Source organism: Zalophus californianus, chromosome 8, assembly GCF_009762305.2.
Source record: "Zalophus californianus isolate mZalCal1 chromosome 8, mZalCal1.pri.v2, whole genome shotgun sequence".
NCBI lineage: Eukaryota > Metazoa > Chordata > Mammalia > Carnivora > Otariidae > Zalophus > Zalophus californianus.
In genome coordinates this window covers 113,335,064-113,360,686 of record NC_045602.1, presented here as the reverse complement: position 1 = coordinate 113,360,686, position 25,623 = coordinate 113,335,064, and the positions used below count along the sequence as shown (strand labels likewise).

At 55.0% G+C, this 25,623-nt stretch overlaps 1 protein-coding gene across 5 annotated transcripts in view; it reads right to left on the bottom strand.

The window, feature by feature from the left end:
* Positions 1-5,333: 5,333 nt before the first annotated feature.
* HM13 (histocompatibility minor 13) overlaps positions 5,334-25,623 on the bottom strand; it is a 39,627-nt gene continuing 19,337 nt past the window's right edge. Inside the window, exons 4-13 of one of the 5 annotated variants that reach the window (XM_027621711.1) lie at positions 24,820-24,908; positions 22,993-23,132; positions 22,771-22,896; positions 21,487-21,544; positions 18,190-18,273; positions 15,145-15,181; positions 13,063-13,165; positions 8,617-8,702; positions 6,655-6,858; positions 5,674-5,792 (exon numbers count right to left, since the gene is read on the bottom strand). In XM_027621711.1, coding sequence (XP_027477512.1) covers positions 6,708-6,858; positions 8,617-8,702; positions 13,063-13,165; positions 15,145-15,181; positions 18,190-18,273; positions 21,487-21,544; positions 22,771-22,896; positions 22,993-23,132; positions 24,820-24,908 — 874 coding nt within the window. In that variant the 3' untranslated portion in view covers positions 5,674-5,792; positions 6,655-6,707. Of the gene's footprint in view, positions 5,793-6,654; positions 6,859-8,616; positions 8,703-13,062; positions 13,166-15,144; positions 15,182-18,189; positions 18,274-21,486; positions 21,545-22,770; positions 22,897-22,992; positions 23,133-24,819; positions 24,909-25,623 lie in introns of all 5 variants that reach the window. The other 4 variants (XM_027621714.1, XM_027621713.1, XM_027621715.1 and 1 more) reach the window with 4 other exon arrangements.

The window sequence follows — 25,623 nt, the reverse complement described above, 5'->3', positions numbered from 1 at the left end:
AGGAAAAAGGAGAGTTGGGACGTCTGGGTTTGTGGCCCTGCCATGCTGCAGAGGGACATCTGGATGGCTGTGGGTCCATCTCTGGCTGGCTCGGACTTCCCAGTCTCTCTTGTCCACTCACATCCATGGCCCTTGCCCTTTTATCACGCAGAACATCACCATCTGGGGCCTGTAGCCCCACTCCTGGCTTCCTGACCTCCATTTCTAATGCTTAGAAAGGACTATGTCACCCTGCGTAGAATCCTTCCTTGGCTCCCCACTGCCTCCAAAATAAAGCCTACACTCCTTGGCCTGGCCTATTGGACCTGCTCACCTTCCCTCTTCTCTCACTCTTTCTTACTCTGCTGGCCTTCCCCCTCTATTCAGCCTGGGATCCCTCCCGGAAGCGGTGATCCCTCCTTTGTGTATTTAATTTGGAGTCCAACAAATTGCCATTCAAAGTGCATCCTTCCCATTTCCTAGCTCTTTGTGACCCTGCGCGGTTTCAGAACCCCTCTGAGTTTTAGATGCCTCCTTTGCCACATGGAAGTAATAGTTAATATTTCTTTCTGCTAGGGCTAGATTTTTTTTTTTAATTTTTTGAAAAAGATTTTATTTATTTATTTGACAGAGAGAGAGAGAGAACACAAGCAGGGGGCGCGGGAGAGGGAGAAGCAGGCTTCCCACAGAGCAGGGAGCCCGATGCGGGGTCTCGATTCCAGGACCCTGAGATCATGACCTGAGCCGAAGGCAGATGCTTAACGACTGAGCCACCCAGGCGCCCTGGGCTAGATTTCTTTTTATTCTTAGTTGTATCTGTATTGTTTCGATTGTATTTGTTTTTGGGAAAAATATGTTCACCTGGCTCAAAATTTTAAAAAATACGAAATATACAGGGGCGCCTGAGTGGCTCAGTCTGTTAAGTGTCTGCCTCTGACTCAGGTCATGATCCCAGGGTCCTGTGATCGAGCCCCACATCAGCAGGGAGCCCGCTTCTCCCTCTCCCTCTCCCCCTGCTTATGCTCTCTCTGTCAAATACATAAATAAAATCTTTTAAAAATTACAAGATAGGAGCGCCTGGATGGCTCAGTCGTTAAGCGTCTGCCTTCGGCTCAGGTCATGATCCCAGGGTCATGGGATCAAGCCCCACATCGGGCTCCCTGCTCAGCGGGAAACCTGCTTCTCCCACTCCCACGCCCCCTGCTTGTGTTCCCTCTCTCGCTGTGTCTCTATCAAATAAATAAATAAAATTTTTAAAAAAAATCACAAAATATACAAAAGGATACATATACAACAGAAATTTCCTCCTAAGCTGATTCCTTTTTACCTTTCTTGCCCTCAAATATACCCAAATAGTATCTCTTTTTACACGTCTGGTAGACACTTCAGTAAATATCATCTATTGCGGACCTCCTATGTGTGCTTCCCATGGTTATTTCACTTAATACTCACAGCCACCCATGAGGTAGACGGGGAAACAGGCTCAGAGACGAGAAGACACTTGCTTGAAGCTGTACCTCTGGTGAGCAGTAGACCCAAGATAATGTGTGTCCGTTTATTAAGTGCCTGCTATGTGGCAGGCCCCTAGGATTGTCCCAGACCTGGGACATTCAACAAATACTGAGTGCCCTCATTTTTTGGTCACTGGGCCTGGTGTTGGGTTACAACAGTGGGGAGGGTATTCCAGTGGAGATGGCTCGTCGCTGTCACCCAACTTCCGGGTAAGGAAACCAAGGAACAGAAGGGCAAGAAACTGCTGAGTCATAAGGTGGGAAGAAAAGAGGGAGGAGGGGGCGCCTGGGTGGCTCAGTAAGTTAGGCGTGTGACTCTTGATTTCGGCTCAGGTCATGATCTCAGGGTCCTGGTATGGAGACCCATATGGGCTCTCTGCCCACTGGGGAGTCGGCTAGTCTCCCTCTCTTTCTGCCCTTCCCCCTGCTCACTCTAAAATAAATAAACGTCTTAAAAAAAAAAAAGAGCTAGGACAGACCCGCTTCACTGGTGGGGAAATTGGGGCACAGAGAAGGGGAGGGCCTTTCTCAAGGGAACCCAGCTAGCGGTGGCGGATCCGGGAGTCAGGGCTCTCACAGGCTGGACGTCCCCGTAGGGCCCGCTTGGCCCCTCCCCATAGGGGCCGGCCCCAGGTCGGGCCCCGCCCCCGGCGCTCGCGGCCGCGTCCCTGGCAGCCCCGGCGGCCGTTTCCTGCCTGCGTCGCTGGGCGGGCGGCCGGCCCATCTGGCGGCCCCCACGGGGCGGCGCGGGGAGGCGGCCCAGACTCGCTGGAGCCAGGCGCCGGCCCGCGCCCCCCGCCCGCCGGGAGAGCCCAGGTGTGGCCGCGGCGGGGGTGGGGGTGGTGCCTTCCTTCCCGCTCGGCCCTTCCTGACGCACCCGGGCAGGATGCAGCCTCCGCCTCCCAAGACCCGGCCTGGAGTCGCGGAGGGAATCCCAGCGGTGGGAAAGCCTGATGGGTCGGAGCAGCCCCCCGTATCCACTCCTTGTGAGACCCTGGGCAAGGCTCGCCCTTTTTTTGGGGGGTGCTCAGTCTTCCCAACTGTGCAATGACAGATGAGCTCTGACCTCCTGGATCTCGCAAGCTTTCGCCTTGCCTCCCAGGGACCCCCAAACCAGACTGTGGAACCCGGAGGCACCACTCCTGCCCCAAGTGTTGACATTTTTCACTTATTCAGCCGTTTCAAGTCTGTTTTCCCCTCACTGTTTCAATCGGGAGAGCGCGCTTGACCTGTGTTCCCCGCTCTGCCCAGCGACTTGACCGGTGCCCAACTCATTCCTGGTGTTGAGGCCTGAAAGGGTGTATCTCGAGGCTTTACCCGGAGAAGTTGGAGCCGCGCTGGGAGGGTCTTACCCATTTCACAGCGGAGGAAACAGGACAGAGCGGGCAGGCCCCTCCAGTCACAGTGCGGCAAGCCGGCCCTGCTCAGCCAGACGCTGACCCTGTTCTCCCGCGCTGCTCCCGAGAGAGGGAACCCGGAATCCAGCAGCCTCACTTATGCCAAACAGCACCTGTGGTGAACATCGTGGGCTTGGAAGCCAGGCATCCTGGGTTCAAATCCCACCCCCCCGCCCCCGGCACTTAATTCTCTCTGCTGCAGTTTCCCTTATGTGTAAAAATGATGGTACTACCTTACGGGGTTTTTGTAACGACTGAATAAATATTTCTAAAATACATATTGCTAGAAACATGTTAAATACAAATGAAGTTGTATTAGGGCTCTCAGCAGGGCTGGTCTTCCCCCTTGCAGCCCCCTTCCACCTCCTGGAGTCAGGGGAGATTGAGGCCAGAGAGGAACACCTAACAAATCAGGGGCAGAGCTTGGGGATTTTGGAGCGGTTTCCCAAGAATCCACCCCCACCCCGGGGTGAGGCTGGCACTAGGCCCACCCAGAGCCCTGCCCAGCCACCCACCCCCACCTCTCCGGCGTGCAGGCCCAATCCGTGCCCGGCCTGGTGCCATTTTTCCATGGGACTCTGGCGGTGGCGGTTCACATCTGGAGTCTAGACTCGGAGGCTCTGCGGGCCGGGCCTACCGCCCGGGCTGGGCCACCGCTGCCCGCTGTTTGCTCAGCTGAAGCTGGTTAATTGGAATTAGAGTGGCCTCTGCGGTGCTGGCTGGCCGGGCGGGCCCTGGATGGCCGCTGCCGAGGTCTGTGGAACATCTGGCCGGGCCGGGCCGGTCATTAGGTGGCAGGCGCCCGGCGCCACTGCCACCTCAGCCTCCGCCGGGGGCCGGCGGTGACTCAATGAAGCCTTTGTGGGCCCTGGGCCGCAGAGCCAACCATGCTGTGTGCCTGGGCTGCCTGCCCCATCTGCTGCCCTCAGAGGGGCCTTGTTCCAGGACCACACGGCCTCCCCTCCGGAGGCGGCGGAGATCCGAGAAGCCCCTGAAAGGGACCCCCCCCCCCGGCTGGGAGAAACCTTTGAATTTTCCTACCCTTCCCTTCCTTCTCCATAGGCCCAGAGACGTTGGGTGGCTGTCTCAAAGGTGTCCAGAACACCAGCCAGTGACTCAGGCCCAGGGGTCTAGAGGGGAGCTGCACAGTCCTTAGGAACTTGAGAATTCAACGTGGATTGCTTGAGGTCAGATCCACAGCTGCGGCAACCCACCTCAATTGTCTCATTTGCACAATGGGGCTCATACCGGCACCTGGAGCCTAAGACTGAAATGAGGTGAAATCCTCTACTGAGGTGCTTGGGAACAATTTAATACCTAGTGAGATTATTACACGGATACTTCCCATTCTCTGCTCAGACTTGTCTTTTGGCCACCTCCAAACTGTCTGGAAACCACTGTTATTTTCAGCCTTTGAACCTGAAGCTTGGGCAGGAGAGAGCCCTGGGTTGGGAGCTGGAGGCCTGAGTCCCAGACTGGTGGTCATCCCCTCCCACCTGTTTCTCCACCCAGTGACCCCACACCAGGCAGGTGGATGAGGGCTGTGCCCACACCTCGCCTGGTCCACTGGGGATTCTCCTGCAGGCCAGGGCTGCTTGCTGTCTCCAGCAAACTTGCTCTGGGCCCCATCCCTTCCCACTCCAGCCTCAGAGGCCCTGGCCCTTGTGCTGTGACTGGCCTCAGTGTGTGGAGGGGGTGGCTTCTAGCATCAGTATCCTTCCGGCCTTGCATAGTCATTTTGGGAAGAACCATGGGAATAAGCAGAATAGGAATGACAGGGCCTTGATCTCCAGGGTCACCCAGAGTCCATGTGCTCTCCAGCTGAAGCCATAAAGACCTGGCTCCTGCCAGCCTGGGAATAAAATCTAAATTCTTCCCTGGGATCCATGAGGCCCTGCCCATTTCTCTAGCTTTACAGATACTGGTCCCCCTGCTGAATCAGGTCAGCTTTTTGGTACCCCGCCTTGCCGCGCTGGGGTAGGTGGATGATACATGGAGCACCTGTCAAACTGCCTCACCGCCCCCAAGTGTTGGGAGGAATGTGAAGAAAGCTGAATGGGGAGGAAGGGGGAAATGAAGGAGGGCTCGTGGGCCCCCTCTGCTGGCTAGAGGCAGCCCTGGAGTGCAGAGCCAGTCAGCCACTAGGTTGGCAACCACGAGGATGGAAGGACCTGGATGGAGGTCAGGGCCTCTCCCCGAGGTTGTGAGTTCACAGTCCCCAGGAAGGGGCTTCCAGGAAGTTTCTGAGTGGGAGAGTGAGAGCCAGTAAAGGCAATGAAAGATGCCGGGTGCACAGAACCTCTCCAGGGGCACAGTGGCCTGCCTGAAGAATGGGATGACTGTTTTTTTTTTTTTTTTAAGTGGGCTCCACACTGGGTATGGAGTTCAAGCCCCAACCACGGGGCTTAAACTCACAATCCTGAGATCAAGAGTCGGACACTTAACCGACTGAGCCACCCAGGCACCCCTGGGATGAATTTTTAATGTAAGGCAAAGTCAGTCCACAATACAAAAATCTAAAAATCAGATCCACTTTTCCCGCCTGGCATCTGGGAGGGTGAGGGAAGTTGGGGCTGCTGCTGCCTGCAGGGGATGGGAAGGGGCAGAGGAAGGCCAGGGAAGGACGACGAAGGGACCAGGCCATGGGAAGCCCCGCTGGAGGGATCCTGTTGCCCCCGTCCCTCTCCCGAAGCTGCCCGGCCTCCCGCACCCTTGGCCTCCGATGCCTCTGCCCGCGCAGGCCTGTGCAGGCCTGCCCCCGCCTGCCTGGCCTGGCCCTCAGAGGGTCAGGCCCCAGCCGTATCATTTCTCCTTCTTCTCCAGCCCCTTTGATGCCGAGGCCTCTGTTCCCTCTTTGGATCCCTCTGTCACTGCTGCTGCGTCCTTAGGATTTGACTCCTCATAACTGACCAAAGAAAAAACAAAACAATAAGAACAACACCTTTAGAGGAGCGGGAGAGCAGAACTTCCAGGCCCCGCCTCCCCGCCATCCCAGGAAGATCCCTGGGCACACGAGGAACACCAGCCTGGCATTCACGGCCCAGCGTCTTCCAGGACTTGGCCCCGGCCCCACTGTATGCCGTTTTCAGACAGGTTGCTCTCCTTTCTTTGTGCCTGGTGGTGCCAAGAGGTGGTAAAGGGCAGCGGCAGATGGAGGAGAGGTTGGGCTGGGGTGGATTAACTTTAAGCTTCGTGCACCTTCCACTGGAGAGAGTGGAGAAGAAAACGCGGCAGCCAGGTCGAAGCTACGGGAGAGGGGCTGCTTCCCAGGGTGCATGGCAGGAGTCAAACAACTCAGCCCCAAGGGTGCAGGCAGGCAGGGGGTTGTTCTACTTGGCAAGTGGCAAGGTGCCAATCTAGAAGGCTGCTACCCTGGCTTAGCTCTTGCTATGGGCCCCGTTTATTGAGCAACTGAGTTCACACCAAGGATGGTACCCGTATCTCTTCCCCAGGTCAACCCCAAGAGGCAGGAATGTGCCCACTCAGGCGAACAGAGAGAGGCTCCGGAAGAGGAAAGTGATCTGTCCAGGGTTTTATAGAGAGGCCAGCAGTAAGAGTATCTACTCCCGGATAACAAGGGCTGTTGCTATCTGCTCTCTCACATGAACCCCACACCACTGGTGAGGACAACGAGGTTCTAGAGCCCTGCTCCCGGCCCTGAGGCGGGGTGCAGTGACTGCCTGGTGACCATGGAGGAGGCACCACTTGCTGCCTGCCCCTAGCAATGCTCCCTGCCCCGTCCACTGGAGCTGGGGTGTCTGCCCTACCTTGGGCCCTGGGGCAGTGGGGGGGAAGCAGGCAGGTGGGCACCTGCCGGGCATTACATGGCGCTGGGATTCTGCGGGCGCCGGCGGCGAGGGCCAGCTAGCTTCTGTTGCATGGAGTCGGCCAGGCTGGCTGGGGAGCCCGAGACTGTGGGGAAGTGGGTGAGCCTCGGGGTGTGAGGCAGGATTTCCGCCGAGGACTCGTAGCTGTGTGAGAGACAGAGAGACAGAAAAAAAAGAGATGGAGAGGAAAAGACTGGGGGAGGGGACTGGGGGGAGCAGGGACAGAGACTTCTCTTGCAAGGAGCAGGGCGCAGAGCTGTGTCTTCTTTTTATATTCCTCTGCATTTTCAGACACAGTGGCAAAGCAGCCGGACTTACTGGTGGATAAAAAAGATGCACCTGTACAAAGGGACACTATGCAGCTGTGCAAAAGAACAAGGATGTTCTAATGTACAGGTGCTGCTGCAGAAACATCTCTGAGATCTACTGTTTGTGTGAAAAATCCAGATGCAGAATGTTCTGAGAGTGCCTCCATCTGTGCAGGAACACGCACGCGCACGTGTGCTGTTGGGAGCAAAGCCGTCTCTGAATGTGTGACCAAGCTCCGGGGTGGCTGGGGCGTGAGGGGGTCTTCCCTCTCCCGGCTATGAAATTTTGAGCCATGTGAGTACGTAAGCCAAGGGAATTAAAAAAAAAAAAAAAAAAAAAAGAGAGCACCTCTCAAGGGAAAAGTAAAACAAAAGGTAAGGTGGAGAATTAGGGAGAGAGATGAAGAGAGAGACCAACCTGATTTTTCACCTCAACCCGAGAACCTCCTGGGGGCAGGGCCAGAAAGGGGCGCAGAGTCCCTAAGTGTAGAACATTTAAGGAAAGCAAGCACTGAGCGGGTGCCTGGGCTCTGGAGGGGCAGAGCTTGACCCAATGTGGACCTAACAGGACTGGGGTTGAAGGGGGAGATGGTTACCCCAAGGCAGGGGGGTGGCTGAGAATGGATGAGCCAGAGGGTGAGGGTAGGTGCTGAGCTCAGGGATCAGATACCACCCCTGTCCCCAGATCTGCCCCCAAGTTCATCCCCCAGCCTGGCCGCAGAGTCCACAGGGCTTTGCCAGCCAGGAGATATGGGCAGGCAGCTTGGGAGCCTGGGGCTTCTAGGCAAGGCAGGGAGGGCAGAGGCAGGGACGGGGGAGGGGTGAGTCACAGGTTCCCCGCAGGCAGCCAGGTGCACAGACAGCCCTGGCAGGCACTCGAGGGCCAACCGGGGGCCAGGCAGGGGGACCGGGACGGAAGGCCTCCGAGTGGGCAGCTTCAATCGCAGCTGGAGGCTATTTCTGGGTCCCTGGCGGGCGGGGTCAGTGGTGCCGGGGAGCAGACACCTGTCGGAGTCACGCAGGCCTTGGGGTATGGGTGGGGCTGTGCAGAGAGTGTGGCAGCTGTGCATGTGGCCGTGGGGAAGGGGTATGAGTGCAAGTGAGACACTCGCTCTGAGACAGAGCTATGGGTTAGAGCCACTGAGGCGGCTCAACAGGGACTGACCCTTGATTTCCAATCTGGAGCACCTCCCACCGCACTAGGATCCTCCCTATTACTCACATGGGAAAGCTGTGGCTGGGAAAGGGAAAGACTTGCCTGAAGTCACATGGCGGCACAGTCAGGCTGGGAACCCAGGGCTCCTGACAGTGGGGCAGCCTGGGGTGGGAGGGAACTACACTGGCCAGTCCCTTCCAAAGACCCAGCAGGCATCTGGATGTGGGGGCTGCCCTCCCCTGGCTCCCAGACCTGCAGAAAGGTTCCTGCTGGTGCCACAGGCCAGGCACCCACGTGCTGGCAGAAAGGACAAGGGGTGGGGCTGGTGGCGGGAACAATGTTCCCCCGGAGATGTGCACAAGCAGCCCTGGCAGGCTCCACGAGCTGCCCGCAGGTGCACCTGTGCCATGCAGATGTCTGCCCCCTGCCCTGCCTTACCTGAACATCTCTGTCACTTCCCCCTTGGCCAGTGCCACCAGGACAGGAAAGCCGATGCAGGCGGGGACCAGGTACAGAAGGGCAGGCTGTGAGAGAACAGAGCTGGTGACCAACTCCTGGGCAGCGCACCTGCTCAGGGCCATGCCCATCACTCCAACCCTCTCCAGGGTGTGACTGACCGATAATGACTGCCCAGGTTCCCAGAGCAAGTCAGTGGGTGCCTGGGCCCACACCTGGGGCTCCTGACTCCCTGAGCAGGGCTGCTCCTCCCTGGGAGGGAACGCAAGGAACCCAAACAAAGTCAAGCATGCAGGGCTTTAAGGATACCCCGGAGTCTGGCTGGCAGTACCCTAATCCCCTGGGACTTCAGGTTCACACAAGCAACCTCCTGGGTCAGTCCTATCCCCAGAAATTCTGCTTCCCTAGCCTGGGGGTGAAAGTTGGCACCTTTAACGAATGCTCCAGGAGATGCTGTTAGATGCCGTTACAATAGGACGACCTAGGCAGTCTGGCTCTAGAGCCTGAGTGGAGCCTCCTGGTGAAGCTGGGTTTGGAGGACAAGATGGTGCACCTGCTGCATACACTACCCTGAGCTCAGCCTCCTGAGAACTTCCGTCCATCTCTATATCCCCTGTGACCATTCTCCTTGTTCACAGGAGGAAGGCTGCTGCTCTGGGAGGAGAGGGGACAGCGCAGGCCTCAGATATCTAAATGGTCAACTGGGGACTGGATCTCAGGCATATCGGACTCTAAAGCTATTCCTTTCCCTGCAGCATCTGAAAGCTGGACATTACTGTTCAACTCTCCATGACCCCCAATGTCCCAGTGGCCTGAAGTCCCCATGAGATGGAACCCTGCTTCCTTCTTGTCCTACTCTGGAGGACCTTGTTTTGGTCCTCCTTGTCACCTCTAGCCACAGGACCTCTGCACGTGCAGTTTCTGCTGCTTGTCATGCTCTTCCCATCTCTGCCTAGACTCCTCCTCCTTTGGGTCTCTGCTCTGCTGTTACTTCTGTAGGGAAGCCTTCCCTGGCAGGGAGCCAGGCCCTCTTGCTGCCTACTCTCGGGGCCCCCTGCCATCCCCTGCAGCATTCGCCAGCAATCTGGAGCGAGACATCGCTCTGCCATTATAGACTTCAGTCTCTCTGCTGCTAGGCTGTGAACTTCATGAGGGCAGGGTCCACGGCTGTCTTGGTCACTGCTCTATTCCTGGCATTCCGAAGAGGGCCTGGTCAATACTAAGCAAATGGCTTCTTCATGGGTGCTCACAAAGTTAAGAGGGTGTCTGGGAGATGACTAGAGTAAGGGTGAGGAGACCTCACTCCTAAGGCGAATGAGGTCAGAGAACAGGGCTCCAGAGCTCACCAAGCCTGACCTTCCGACCATTTCTTGGCACCTGCCACGTGTGGCCTGTGAACCACACCACTTCATACATACTACCCTCGAAGCTAAAAACACAATCTGAGTTCTACGATGATGCTCCCGAGGTTTAGATAGGGAGAAAGGAATCGCCCAAGGTCACATGAGGCATGTAAAAGTGGCTGAGCTTCTCCCGCTGTAACAGGTATTTGCTATGAGTTAGACTTTGGGTTAAGTCAGGCTTTAGGTCTTTTGGAGGGCGATAGAAAGGACAATGACAAAAGTCTACCCCAAACATGTGAGTGGCAGTCAAAGGAGTACTCAGAGGGAAATTTATAACATAACTCTAGGTGCATTTATTAGAAAAAGACTTGAAATAATCTCAGCTTTCAACCTAAGAAGCCAGAAAAAGAATGACACCAAAAAGCAGAAAGAAAATAATGACGGCAAAAGCAGAGACTGATGAAACAGAACAGAAATGAAACAAATATAAACTTGTTAGAATTTAATTTCTCAAAAGGCCTCCTCATACCCACTCTACAGACGAAGAGACTGAAAATCAGAAGAGGCAAAGGATTGTCCTCCCCCACAGAGTTGGCCAGGATGTGGGGTCTTGGTGCGTCCGTCTCTAAGTCCTCATCAAGACCAGACCAGGCAAAGTAGAGGGCTTCCCGAGGCGGGTGAGGGGAAGGATGGTACATGTTTAGCTCCCCCAAGGCCTGCCTTGAGAGCCAGGAACCACTGAAGGGCTGCTGTGGGAGGCAGCGAGGTTGCTATTATCAGAGGACTATAAGTTCTTTTCTTTCCTCTCAAGGAACCAGGGGACCTCTCCACAGTGCTGTGGAGAGGCTGGGACGTACAGCTTGGGACAGCAAGGTGGGCGTCAGGGTTCCTGGCTTTCCACCCAGCCTTGGCTCGGCTCTGTGACCCTGACTAAACTGCTTCCCTCTCTCTGTACAATGAGGACACCTGATCATCTTGAAGGGCCTTTCTAGAAGACTGCCAGACCTCTGGCTTGGAGTGGGTTTTTTAAAACAAGATTTATTTATTTGAGAAGGAGATAGAGAGCGAGAGAGCGCATGCGAGTACAAGTGCATGGGGAGGGGCAGGAGAGAGAGAGAGAGTCTTAAGCAGACTCCACGTTGAGCGCGGAACCCAATGCGGGGCTCGATCTCACGACCCTAAGATCACAACCTGAGACAAAACCGAGAGTAGGACACTTAACCGACTGTGCCACCCAGGTGCCCCTGGAGTGGGTTTTTGATAGAGGCTCCATGAGTTGAAGATCACATAACCAGTGGTGACTTCCACCTACGGAATTGCTGGCACTGGGACTGCCTGGGTCTTGGAAAGGAAGAGGGTCCTCAAGGAACAGGTTCCCCTTGTGTCCTGCATCCTCTTTCCAAGATTTCCAGGGAGATGCCCAAGTGGATGATGGGACAATGGCTGCGCTGCCGCTGGGGAGTAGCACAGGCTTGGGGCCAAGGGTGAGGAGTCCAGGGCTCCAGCTGGGGCCTACCTCGACTTGCTGCGTGACCCAGGAAGACTCCTTTTCTCTCTAGGCTACAGTGTCCCCACACAGAGGACCGCTTCTCCAGCCAGTGTGGGAGCTCCCAATGGGATCCTTGGAGTCTAGCCCAGGCAGAAGGCAAGGCTGCCACCTGGTGGCCTCTGGGGGAATAGCTCTCAGATTGGAACATAACGGGGCTGGGAACAGAGACTTCCCAGAGGCCTCTAAGTTAGTCCCCCAAGCCAGGTCCAATCACTCTTGGTGATCTCCTTGTCAAGTGTCACTCTCGGCCGACACAGCTCCCAAGGCCATCTGGAGTAGAAATGAATGAGAGGTGGTTCCTCACCGGTTCTTGGTTTCTCCCCAGGCTAGGGGACCCCGGACCTTGGACCTTCTGTAGAATGAGAATACTACTATCTACTTCATAACTATCAGAGGTACTGTAGGGACTAAGTGAGTTAATGAGCAGAAGAGTTTAGTGTGCCCTGGGGAGGGGGTAGGAGGAGGCCAGGGGGAGTGGAGGATGGAGGGGACAGTGACAACAATGACAGCTAATACCACCTGGGCCAGGCGAAATTCTGAACACTCTCCGTACACTAACTCATTTCATTCTCAAAAAGCTCCAAGCTGGCTACTATTACTTATCCCAATTTTTTTTTTTTTTTTTTTTAGTTAATCACTGAGGGAAATCAAGCGTAACTTCAACGATCTGCCCAGAGCCCCGCCGCGAACAGATGGAGGAGTGTGGGCTTCCTCCCACCCGCGCCCCCTCAGCTTTCATCCCCCCGGCCTCTCCCACTGCCAGGGGTTCAGAGCCTGGGCTTGGATGCCAGGTGACACAGGTTTGGACTCTGGCTCTACCACCTGCTGGCCGTGTGGCACCTGACCTCCAGTCCCCTCATCTGCTCATGAGGACCCGCATGAAGAACTCAGCAGAGCCCGGCACACGGGAAGTGCTCTGATGTCCAGTAGAGAGTAATCCTGTCTGCTGGCTGTTCCCTCCTGGTCTTACCTTCTTCAGGCCACAGCGACAACTCTCAGCCTTCACCTCACCCTGATTCGCTTTGTGGCAGCTCAGTACCCACCTTGGTGGGAGGAGGAAGCAGAGGCTGGCCTGCTTGGGGAGTCAGAGGAGAGAGCCCCTGACACCTTATCACTCATCTGGTAAGGTGGGCACTGGGCTGAAACACCCAACACCCACCCCAATACTATTCTGTCTGCCCCACTACAGAGGCTCAGAAGCCACAGCCCCTCTTTCCTAGGCTCCCTGCAGTGGGGGCCATGTGACACTGATCTGGCCCCTGAGATGTGAGCAGCAATCTGCCAAGAGGGTTCTGGGAAAGGTTTTGCCTTCCTGATGAAGGCAACAAGCACAGACTGTGCTGCCTGGAGCAGCTGATGGCGTTCTGCAACAGCCGTAGGCAAAAGGCCAAGGGTCACAGACATGCCCACTCTGACACTGCTGGGGAGCACCTACCTCTGGATTGCATGGGTATGTGACAAGTAAGCCCTATGTTTGGGAGTCCCTGCTACCCCCAGTGGGAGCACTCCCCACGTACGGAGTACAGTCCCACTCACCTGGGCATGCTTGAAGATGTGCATGATGAAGATGGTGAGGCCCAGGCCAAAGATGTAGGCTGCAAAGCTGGTGTAGAAGTAGGTGTGGGTGTTCTTCTTTAAGCTTCAGGAAGGTGTGGGGAGAAAGAGGAGGGGGGTTAGTTGCAGGCATAGGAGCAGCACCATCTCTTCTGAGGGGGGAGCTGGGGAAGACCCGGGAGGCTGTGTGGGATGGCTGAGAGGCTGGCACTGGGCGTGCGTTCTGGTACTGTCCCAGCTATAGGTCTTTGGACAATTCACTTTCCTTCCTTAGGCCTCAGTTTATTCATCTGCAAAATGGGAAAACCACGATCCATCTGCTCAGTGGTTGTGAATATCGAGTGCCTAACCCAGAACAGCGGCTTTAAGACTTTAGCCAGCACACAAATCACCTAGAAAACTTGCAAAAAAACCCCCAAAACAAAAAATAACAGACTTCCAGGTCCAATTCCCGGGGAGTCTGACTGACTAGGTCTGGGGCAAAGTCCAGGCATCTGCATTTTGAGAAACCACCCAGGTGAATCTGATCTGGGTGAGTCATGCTTTGGGCGACACTGATGCAGAAGCTGCAAAGCTGACTTACTCTTCACTGCAGTGGACGTGACAGTTCCGTGACCTGCTGACTATGTGGATAAAGTGCCAGTGGCTTCCTGGAGGCGAGCCATCCGAGAGCAGCCTCAGGACTGAATCACACTGCCGTTACAGGACTTCCCTTTGCGACCTCAGCTCCATGACCTCTGCGTGTCCCCAGCACCCAGAACAGTGCCCAGCGCCATGTGTGGACCGAAGGAGTACTCGCAACCCCCTTTCTCCCTGCCCCGCATGCTGCTGAGCCGGGAGCTGCGAGTGCACTGGGGGCCCGCTGCTGTGGGCTGGCGGTGAAGCTGACCGCTGTGGGCACGCTGCACAGATTCTGGAACCAGCTCTGAAAGGCAGGCGGATCCTGCCCATCCAGGCTAGGAATGAGATTCTGCTTCTAAGGGTGCCGGCAGCCAAACGTGAATCTGTGTCACTAGCAAGTGGTCCAGGGACGCTCATGGGGTTCTCTCTGTGTCACCTCTGAACAGCCAGGAGTACAGCCAGCTGGCACAGACCTGCCTCTACTTACAGACTGGCCAGGTCCCTCCCAAAGGCTGTCTGGAAGCCCGTGGATGTGAGGTCTGAGTGGTACTATACAAATACCCCACATGTACGTGAACAGGGGCAAGTTTCACAGGCAAACTCGAGTTCACGGACACTGGTACAGTTTCTTGTTATCACTGTCAACACTATTACTGCTTTTGCGATTATTGGGCACAAGGAGATTAAGAAAAGCTCACAAACCACCTTTAAATTCAGTGCACTTATTAAAAACTAATGATGTAATGTATGGTGATTAACATAATAAAAAATTAAAAAAAATTCAGTGCACTTACTGCGAACCTTCCACTGGGAAGACAGCGCCACCTGCTGGTGGCACGCTCAGCTACGCTAACAGTGCAACCTTTTCTGTCGGAAGTGGTGACTCAAGCTGGCCCCCTTCCCTCCCTGTGCTTACGTTCCACAGTGGACTGCACAAATCTGAGTGAGGGGAACGCGGGGAGCAGCCAGAGCAGCTGGGACACAGTGACCTGAGCCCGGGCTGATAATGCATGATGACGACTGGACTGCGGCTGGGTCTCCCTGCGGCCCTGTGCTCAGCGCTCCCTCCAGGTTTTCTTGGTAATGCCGAGGTCGGAGCTCTTGTTTACCACAAAGTGAAGAACAAAAAACCTTAGCCCAGAAAGGTCAGATCACTTGCCAAGGTCACGCAGTGAGAAAGCACTGAGTACCACTAGGACCTTCTGGGTTTAAATCTCTTGGGAGTGTGATCCCTTTTTCCTTTTGGCCACAGGGTCTTTGAACACTCAGAACTTCAAAGTGCAGATAAATCAGAATTGCACTGGCTGCTGCAGAGGTGGAGGGTCTGATCACAGGTCACCTCCTTTGGGCTCCTGAAAGCCACCAAGGAACCCCTGTAGTACCCTGCCCAGGGAAGGCTCCTCACTCACGGAGCTTGAGGGCTAGAGTTTCCAAGTAGCTTACCTGATGTCAAAACGTAGCAGCAAGGCAATGAAGATCCCTGTGGGCAGAGAGCCAGGGTTAGACGGTGGCAGGGAAGCCAGCACCTCAGGAAGGCCTGGGGATGGAGTCCCCTGCCTGGGACAGGGAGGGGCGGGGTAGTGAACTAACATGCAACCTGGTGTTCCCAGTCATGGAGCAATCACTGGAGGCCAACACAGCCAACTGCCAGAAGAAAGCCCGCCTCTCTACCATCAGGCCTCCCTGAACAATGAGAACAATGAGAAGCTCCCAGGAGTTTGCTTTGGTCTGGGACCAACATTGACCTGGCACCTCACAGCACCATACTGTGTCACACTGGGCCCAGTGTGTCTAAGTACCAGGCACTGTAGACAACAGGGAGCAAAATCACTGCACCCACAGAGCTCAACCAAGGCGAAAGGAGGCAGACATGCTGATCAAACAGGAACAAAACTCAATATAAGATCCTAACTGTGAAAGGGTGCTTTCTGTGTCATGGGAAGGTATATCCGGGGATATGCCAGACTAGGGGGAGTGGAAGGGAAGAGGAAGAAGCGCTTCTTTAGGAAGTGACACTTGCCAGGCAGAGGGAAAAGCGCATGCAAAGCTCCTGAGGGAAGAGGGGCTTGGGTGTGGCATGGGTCAAGGAGCCGGGAAGGTTGCAGCCCAGAGCAGGAGATGAAGGGGATGGACCAGCCATGCTGGGCCGTGGGGCACAAGGAGGAACTGGGTCTCTACCCTGAGTAAGGGAACACACCCTAAACAGATTCTGAACACACGTGTGGTGATTGCTTGGTTAGAGGGAGGCGTAGGACCAAGCAGACCATCAGGAGGCTCTGCGGGAGCGCAGTAGAGGATGATTAACTCTGTCCACCCACTGCACTCCTACTGGCACTTCAAATCCCAGCCCAGACACCCCAGAAGCCCAAGACTCCCCGAGACACAGACAGCCAGGCCAGCCTCTGCATGTTGCTCACACACCACAACCATCTGTGTCTGTCTCCCTCATTGGTCTCTGGGCTCAGACAGGGTAAGGGCTGAATCTCATTTAGCTGATCAGAAGCACTGACTGGCAGCATAGGGCTAATTTTATCTTATTATTTATTTATTTATTTCTAAATATTCCATCCTTAAGCAATCTGTACACCCAATGTGGAACTTGAACCCACAACCCCGAGATCGAGAGTTGCATGCTCCACTGATGAGCCAGCCAGGCGCCTCAATATATGACTGATTTTAAATCGGGAAAGGAGTTAGTCCTCCCCAAAGACGTTGAGACTGTGTGGGAATAGGGAGTGGGTGGGTGAGAGAGAAGACAAATGCTGCCTTTCTGGAAACAAAGCTGGGAACTCAGCATCCCCCTGGCGGCTGAATTCTACAACTGTTCTCCAACTCATCCGGGGCTCAGAGCTCTGCTAAGAGCTTTCACCGCTAATCATGCATCTGGTCCTCAAAACAATGGTCTGCAGCAGCCTATTCTTTGAGGAATATCACTGGGGCGCTCCGAGGGTGCAATGGACTTTCAACTACTGAAACTGTTTAAAGACTTAGATATGCAGGTACATGCAGGGGTGTCCTGTGCACACCCCAAGCCCAGAACTATGACCGCCAAGGATACTGGGAAAGTCTGGGGGGTGGGGGGAGCCTGGGGCAGCCCATGCCCTGCACAGTGAGCTGGTTGCTTGCGGGGACTCGATTTCTTCAGTCTGATGGAGCTGCGTCTCCCCGCTACACAGCACTGCAAGTTACGGAAAGTCTCGGGTTCAAGGCCATACCCCCAAGTGCCTGGGAACTGGAGCCTCAGTTACTCGTCTGTAAAAGGGAAATACCCTTTACCTCACTGGGCTGCTAGGAGCAGCAAAGTGACAACGTGGGAGAAGCAGCCAGCACGGTGGCAGGCACCCAGCAGGCGCCTGACCCGTGGCGGCTGGGGTGATCATCATCTTCTTATTGTCATTATTGTTATGGCCCATTTCTGACAGGGAAGGCTTTTTCTGCAGACGGAAGACCTGGGCTGGGGCCTGGCCTTGGGCTTTACCGGTGCATGAAGTTGTAAAAGTCCCTTCACTTCTGAGCCTCAGTTTCCTCGCTGGTAAAAGAGAAAACCTCTCCTGCACTGCCACACAAAATCGAAGTGTCACAATGGAAGTGCCTGTACCATCCCAGGATATTAGAACTACCATCATTTCTTAGAGTGGAAAATAGGTTGGCTTTTCATTTGTTCCACACTTTCTTCTTTCAAGCAAGTACCAGGGGTACTTCTCATCCTTGGACTCTGAGCCTCTGGACTACAGGAACAAGTGTGCCCTTTGGATACCTGTCACCAGGCCTGGATCTGCAGGTACACACATCCGAGGCTCAGCCATGGCAGTGACCCACAGAGCAGCAGCCTGGCTTTGCCCTGAGGCTTTGGACCAGCAGTTTAGGCTGCTGATGCCCCAAGGCCAGGCAAGGTTGCGGGCCCCCAGGGCTGTGTGCCCAGAGCCCAGGTGCACTGACTAGCACCCACATGCAGACGGTCCCGAGGTCCGCTCATGTGGACGGGCAGGTGTGTACCACACGTCCCTCTGCCGAGAGTACAGGCGCGCACACTCACGGTGCGCCCGTGTCCACACACACAGCCGTGTTCTCCCTGGGACTGGGGGAGGAGAACCACGGGGATCCTGGCACTTTGGGCACACCGGGACCACTCGTAAACACCGGCAAGGGGCAGGCGTGCGTGCGAAGGCTCACGAGATACGCTTCTCACAGCATGTATTTCAGTCTGTCACAGACATCCTGTTTTGCTGTTCTGGAGTAATGTCTGTTCAGTCAGACCAGAAGCTCTGTGAGGACAGTCTTGCTCACTGCTGTGCCCCCCGCTGCCTGGCTCAGGGCCTGGTACATGACTGTGCTCGACCCTGGGCTGACCCAGGGCTGGGTGTCTGGAATCGCCTGGCCTCTCCCTTCCCCGTTCCCAGTGGCGAGGCTGCATCACAGTACTCGTCTTCCTCCTCCTCTCAGGACCCTCCACCACTTGCACTGCGGCCCCCGCCCTGGCCTGCTCACCTGGAATGACGATATCTCCGAGTCCCAGCATGGCAAAGTTGTCCGCTTCGAGGCCCTTCTCCAGTAGGTCCTGGGGGAACACCACTGTGGGGGGAGACAGGGGTGCAAGGCATCGGTGAGAGGCAGGTTCAGATGGCCTCCCAGCCCCCTAGCTCTGTTGCATGAAACTCACACACCTGCATATAAAGGGGGGGGGGGTGGCGAGCAGAGAGGCACAAGGATGGTGACAGGTTGAAGGGCAAAGTCTCCATCTGGAACCACAGCGGGTTAGAGGGGGAAGAATCTAGGATCATCGAGATCAAAGGTTGCCTGCCTTTACTGAGCTAGAACTCACACAGCACACCATTTCAGTGCTCTCCGGTAGCTATGGAACCCTCTGGTGAAGTGGGATTGACCCAAAAGCCACATGGATGAAAGAGACCAAAGAGCCCACGCAGTGCTGACATCTAATAGGCTTTCCGTTTCACTACAGCAAGGGTAGGGGCAGCTGGTGGCCCTTGCTCTGCAGCAGGGATAGCCTGGGCTGGAGGCCCTTCCTGGATGTGCCAAAAGGAAAAAGGCCACACTCCTACAAACTCCTTACTTGAAGGCCTTCACTCAAAAATCATGCTGACCGACTTGTTTAGATAAACACAGATGGAAAGAAATGCCTCCTCTGTGTCTAGTTATGGCAAGAGGTGACTGTAATTGGATCTCATCCATAGCGCCTTTTTTTTTTCTTTTTAATATTTTATTTATTTGAGAGAGCGAGAATACAAGCGGGGGGGGGGGGGGGAAGGTGGAGGGGCAGAGGAAGAGGGAGAAGTAGGCTCCCTTCCTGCTGAGCAGGAAGCCTGATGCGGACTTGATCCCAGGACCCTGAGATCATGACCTGAGCTGAACGCAGACGCTTAACCAACTGAGTGACCCAGGAGCTCCTCCATAGCGCCTTATAAGCAGAAGGGCAGTTAGGTGTGGGCTTCAAGGTGAGACTGCATGGGTCTGAATCTTGGCTCTGCTCTGTGACTTTGCACAGGTTACTTAGCTGCTCTGTGCCTTAGTTTTCTCACCTGTGAATGGGTATAACAGAACTGACCCCATAGAGCTGTGGTGAGAATGAGATGATTTGCACGTCGTTAACTGTCACCCTATGCCTTCTTTACTAACCCAGTTCTGACTCTGGGTGGGGCAGCCTTCCCAGGGAATGGATCAAGTGGCACAAGGCTGGGACAATCTGGACAACCCTGGTCCCTGAATTCCCGACTTCCCTTCCAGCTAGGGGTGGCCACATGACCCAGCTCTGGCCAAAGCTTTGTAAGCAGAGGTACACTGGGGGTTCTAGGTGAGCTTATGCCTCCCTAATGAACACACAGATGCCCTTCCCCACCTACTTCTTCCCACCCCGAATGCATAGTCACAGTGATTTACAGTTCTCGGCATTCGATCTTCCCAATCCTAGCACCATTCAATTCTGAGAGGTGGATGTGAAAACCAGGGCCCAGAGAGGTGAATGAAGTCTCTTGCCTAAGGTCACCCAACCAGCTAGTGTCAGATCTGGGTCCAGGCAGCCTGACAGGGCTCTGCTATCCTGCCTGAGCTCTACGCCTAGCAGTGGAGGGCGATGGGCCTTCTCCCCACACCAGAACCCAAGTATGATCGTGTCACTGTCTTCTTCAGAGCCTTCCAGTGGCTCATTCACTGCCCACTGGGCAGTCCAGGCTTCCTGGCATGATACTCTTGGCTTCCCAAATCTGGTCTCTTTTCTGCTGCTCCCCTAAACTCAGCCACGTTCCCTCCCTGATTCTCTGCTCCTAGGGCCCTCTGTGCATTTCCCTGCCTCTGCCCTTTACTGAAGCCCTGCTCTCTCTTTCAAAGGCCCACCCGGCCCCTGCTTCCTTGGTAAACACGTGTTCATCCTGCAGGAAAGCTTTCCTGGCACCCTGGCTGGCTCCATCTATCATGGCATGTGGGGAATAGCTGCTGCTCTAGCTGGCCCAGCATCTGTTCTCCTGCTGCAGAACTGTCTTGCTTTACACCCTTGGTTCCGGGGGGCTGCCAACTCAAATACTCTGTTCCCAGACACTGGGGAGGGCAGCGACCCAGGCCTGTCCATCGTGATCCTCTGTCTCCCCAGCAGGAGGGCCTGGCTCATGGGCCCATTGGTTTATTCAAACCAAAGCTGGCAGAAACTTGTTTCCCCCGGGGTCACTGAGCTGGGACCATAGCACCTGGGAGCTGTGTGTAGCCAGGAGTGTCTGTCCGGCTCATGGAGGCCTGTCTGCAGCAGTGGAGAGCAAGACTTTGAGGAGGACAGTTATTTCTTGTTTCTCTGGGGCCAGCTTCACCCTGGCTGCCCAGTGCCCATAGTGCTTTGCTTCCCAAGACCAAGGCCTTCCCAACAGGACTCTCCCCTTCTTCCCTGCTACCAGCTTGACTCATTCCACCCTCTTCTTCGGGTCCCGCGATCCCAGGAGGGGGCTCCTGGGTGTCTGAGCCTTCCACTCAAAGCTAATCAGGCTTTCCCACCCCCTCTGCTGATGACCAGTTTGGATTTGGGCCTGTGGGGAAAGACCTCCTTCTCTAATGAGACAGATGCAAAGTTCCCTCCCTCTGCCTCTGGACATGGCTGGGTAAGGAGTCAGTACTGGGAGCTGTGGCAGCCAGCTTGGGACCACGAGGTGATGAGCTGAAGGGACAGGTGGGCATGTGGAAGATAGTGGGGTGGACAGCCAGCTCTCGGTGACGGCACTTGGTGAGGGTAAGGCGCTGCTGAGGCGCTCTGCCACGGGCCTGCTACAGAGTGAGATGACAACACTTCTGCATTGCTTACTGACGCCCACATGCCGGCCGCTGGATTATCTCATCTTTACCAACAATGGGGTAGCTACATGGAAGAACAAAACCTGAGCCACGTGAGGGGCGTGGGACAGACCGCGCCAGCTAAAGGCACCCAGTGAGAGGCTTTGGGCCTCAGTGTGGAGTCCCCTTTCCTGGAGAGCCCCCGCATGCCCCGCTGCAGGCTATGTTAGACACCCTCCTCTGTGCCTGCTCTCCTCTGGCCCATCCCGTATCACACTACACTGGGGCCAAGAGGCAGGACACCAGGACCTGGGCAGAGGCTGACTGCATGTGAACACAGCCAGATGAATCTATCAAGGAGGGGAAGGAAACCAGGCTGGAGACACGGGACGGCCTGGAGGAGGAAGAGATGTGTGGGGAAGAGCCAAGGGAGAGGGACCAACCAAAAGAGGGACCACGAGGGGGAAGGGCCACGAGGTAGAAGCAGAGGGGCTCCCCACGGTGGATGTGGTCACTTACATTTTATTGGTGCCTCAAAGGACTTGGCCACTGTCACCATCACATTGGTGCCAAATACCTAGGAGGAGAAGACAGGAGTCTGGAGGGAGGTGAGGGCCAGGTGGGAAAGGAACACTGTTTTAGGAACTCCTTTTCTTTCCTATTTTTTTTTTTTAAGACTTTTTTAGAGAGAGAGCGCATGTGGGGACGGGCAGAGGGAGAGAGAGAGAAAGAAACTCCAGCAGACTCCTCTCTAAGCTTGGAGCCTGATGCAGGGCTCAATCTCAAGGCCCTGAGATCATGACCTGAGCAGAAACTAAGAGTCAGATGGTTAACTGACTGAGCCACCCTGGTGCCCTGTCCCAGGGACTCCTGATGCAATGTTGCCTGAGATCCACAGGGACAGGGGCAGGGAGTGAGGAGGTGCTCCAGAGCAGATGTGAAGCTGAGATTAGGTGGCTACTGATACTGGTCATATGGACACCTCATGGGACTCCTGGTTCTGGGCAATAAACAGGGCAATTTGAAGGAGCTGGAAAAGGGCCTCTGATGGCCCAGGCCAGGTGTCCTGTTTGTTCAGGGCTCTGCCCCTCCTAGGACATAAAGTCCTCTAGCACCACCCACTTAAGGGGGAAAGAGGCTGCCTGAAGCCAGGGAAAGGTGCCTAAGTCAGGCTGACCTTGATCCCTCAGTGATGCCTGTCAGGAGTGAGCGTGGCAGCCCAGGGCTGGTGTGTGCCAGAGCGTGCTGCCAACAGCAGCCTCTGTCCTGAGACTGGTGCCCTCGCTGGGCCCATTCATCAGCATTAACCACCCCTGCCTGAACTTCTCGGGAGTCTCAACTTGACTGCTGGGAAGACACAGGAAAGGAATAGCTCTGCTGGGACCACCGGGAGGAAGAAGTGAGGTGGCTGGAAGGCCTGGGGCACAGGGTGGGCTCTAAGCCATGTGGGGAATCTGCTCTCTCATTTGTTTCATAGATGAGGGCAAGTGGACCCAGAGAGAACCTGCTCTGGGGTCTCAATCTCCAGGCCATCAGATGACTGCCGTGAGACAGGGATGGAGGAGGCAAGGCCCCCTTTAAAAAAAAAAAAAAAAAAAAAAAAAAGATTATTTATTTATTTATTTATTTGAGAAAGGTAGAGAGAGCACAGAGGGAGAAGCAGACTCCTCGCTGAGCAGGGAGTTTGACAGAGGGCTGGGTCCCAGGACCCCAGGATCATGACCTGAGCCAAAGGCAGATGCTTAACCAACTGAGGCACCCAGGCAACTGCCAAGGGGCCCTTTGGGTCCCAGCCCGACTCACCCAGAAGACATCGTAGATGAAGAGCCCGCCTAGCAGGATGCAGCCGGTGCTGACGTTGTTTAGGTGCAGGAGCTCCACCCCGTTAAGGGAGAAGGCCAGGCCAAAGAGGTTGTTGGCAATCCAGTGCTGGGGGAAGGTGGGAGTGAGATGGTCTATTTGGCTACCCTGCCCCGCGCCCCCTCCCATGCTCCCCTCATCCCGCCCCGGGCTCTGGCTCCTTACCTTCCTCAGCAGGTACCAGACGCCAACGATGCTGCTCAGGCCCAGGCATACCAGGTCCTTGGCGTCAAACTCATAATTGATGATCTCTGGGCAGAGAGGCCGGGTAAGTCCACTCCCCGGGGCGGGGCTGCCCCTCCCACCTGTCAGCCCCTGGACGGAGGAGGGCATGGCTGTGGGCACTGTCAGAGCCTCCCCAGCAACCCCCCCCCCCCCAATTTCCTAGAGGAGGGACTGAGGCCCAGAGAGAACAAAGGCCTGGCACAGGGTCAGTGGGAGGTGGTCCTTGGTGTTGGAAGCACAGACTCTGCATTTATAGCCAGGTGACCTTGGGGGAGGCAGTTCCCTCTCTGAGCTTCAGTCTCTTCCTCTGTAAAAAGGGGACGGCAGCACCTCCCCGACAGGGCTGCTCTGGGGAGCAAGTGAGATGGTCCTCACAAAGCACTCAGCACAGTGCCTGGCACACAGTGGGTGCTCAATCAATGGCAGCTGCTACTGAGCCCAGGTCTTTAGCCAGCTCCCAGTCCATTCAGGAATCTTCCTACTTTGCCATCAACAGAAACCAGGACGGTTGCTGGCAGCCCTACATCACCAGCAAAGGAGGAAGAGGAAGAGGAAGAAGGTAAGAGCTGGAGGCCTGGAGAAAACGCAGGAGGGAGTCCCTGTGTGCTCCTGAGGGGGGCCCTGTGGCAGACACTCCTCTTAGCCATTCTCCATCACTTCCAAGTTTCCTAGTGAGGAAGCCCAGGAAGGTGGTGGGGCTTGCCCAAGGTTACAGAGCGTAGCCATCTCTCTCAGGTTCCAGAGTGGAACAGCCTGCTGGTTGGCCGCAATTTTTGTTCTCTCCTTTGTGGTAACAGCACCCTGGGGAATTTTTTTTTGGTTTTATTTGAAATTAGTTAACATATAGTATAGTATTGGTTTCAGGAAGCATCTTGGTGATTTTTAAATTGGACATGAAGCCAATCAGCTCATGGCCACATCTTCTGGCTTGCCCTGTAGCTAAATGGGCCCATGATATATGGTAACGGTACACCATCCTGGGCCTAAAGGGCCACCCGGTGGCAGAGCACCAGACAGATGGAACCTTGGACCCCAAAGACTTTGTGGTGCAAGCTTAGCCTTTTTTATCTTTTTTAAATTCAACAATCATCTCTTGGGCACAGACGCACTCGAGATGCAAAAAGGAATGACTTTAAGTCACCATTCTCTAGGAATAAGGCAGAATGTGGCAGACACCCGTAAGAGAGAGAGTGGCATTCACAAGCTCAGGCTTTTATGCAAGAAATACTTTTCATTTGGTCAAGCCACTGCCAACCCTGTTATAGCACTAGAACTCATATCCAAACAAACACCCAAAGCCCAGGATTTCTCCAAGGTGACAGAGTTCTCATTTTTTTTTTTTAAACAAAGAACCCCCTTTCTAAGTCTTAGGTGGGAGAGTCATCACATTAAAAACAGGTATGATACAAGGAGCTACGCTAGCCAACATTAGTGAGTGCTACCGTAAGCCAGGCCGTGTGCTGAGTGCTCCCCTAATCGCTGACTCCCAGTCCTAACAACACGCCTATGAGGGAGGTACTAGATGTATCATTTTCATTTTACAGATGAAACAAAATCGAAAACACCCAAGGCTCGGAGAGGTAAAAGGCATTCACCCAGAGTCCCCTGTGTAGGCAGTGGCAGAGCAGGGGTGGGAACCCAGGCAATGTGATTCTTTCCAGAGCCCACCTTTTCCATCCCTTGTTCTACTGGAGAGACCCTATATTGGAGACAAAGGGGAACGGAGGTGAGGGATCCCCAAGGCAAGGGAAAGCGGGCAGCACTGACCTTCCTTGTTCTCCCCAGAGCCCTGCGTGAAGAGCAGCTGGTACTGTCGATTTGGGAAGCTGGCTGGAAAAAACTTATTCATGAAGGGGCTGGAAGGAAAGACAAAGCAGGTCGGCACACAGGGCCCCCATGGACAGTCGCAACCCCAACACCATCCCAGAAACATCCATTCACAGCTCTTTCCTCCCAGCACCGTCATAGCGGCCCTGATGGGGAAGACTTATCAGCCCTATTCCCCAGATGGAAACAGAGGCCCCCAGACTAAGTCACTGCCCAGGGTTTACTCCCCATCTGAGCTGAGACTCAAACATAGGTCTCTGGAATCCTACTGCTTCTGCACTGCCTCTTGGTTATTGCCCAAGAAACACAAAGCAGGGCCAGACTTCCATGTAAAATGCAGTTTTAGAACAGGAACTGATGCCAAAGCTGGTCCGTGCACTATGAGAGTCCCTGGTCGGGAAGGCGTATTCCTCGACTCTCTTCCAGACCTATTAAGTCAGATGACCTGATGGCTACTGCCTACCCCCCAACTCCATGACTTGTCAGGCCTAGGTTTTTTATAAACTCAGCTGGACTCAATCAGCTAGATGAATCACAGCCTCAGGGTGGAGGGGGGAGGAGCACCTCACATTCACTCTTTCCATGAGGCCTCTGTTGTTCAGGATGGGCTCAGCCTCATCTCTGGAAAAATGGTCTCTGATCACCCAGCATACTCTATGCCTTGGCCAGGCAGGGAACAGAAACTTTCTTTTCTGGATCACCTTCAGAAAAAGATGTGCACATCAGGGCCTCCCGGCCCAGCCT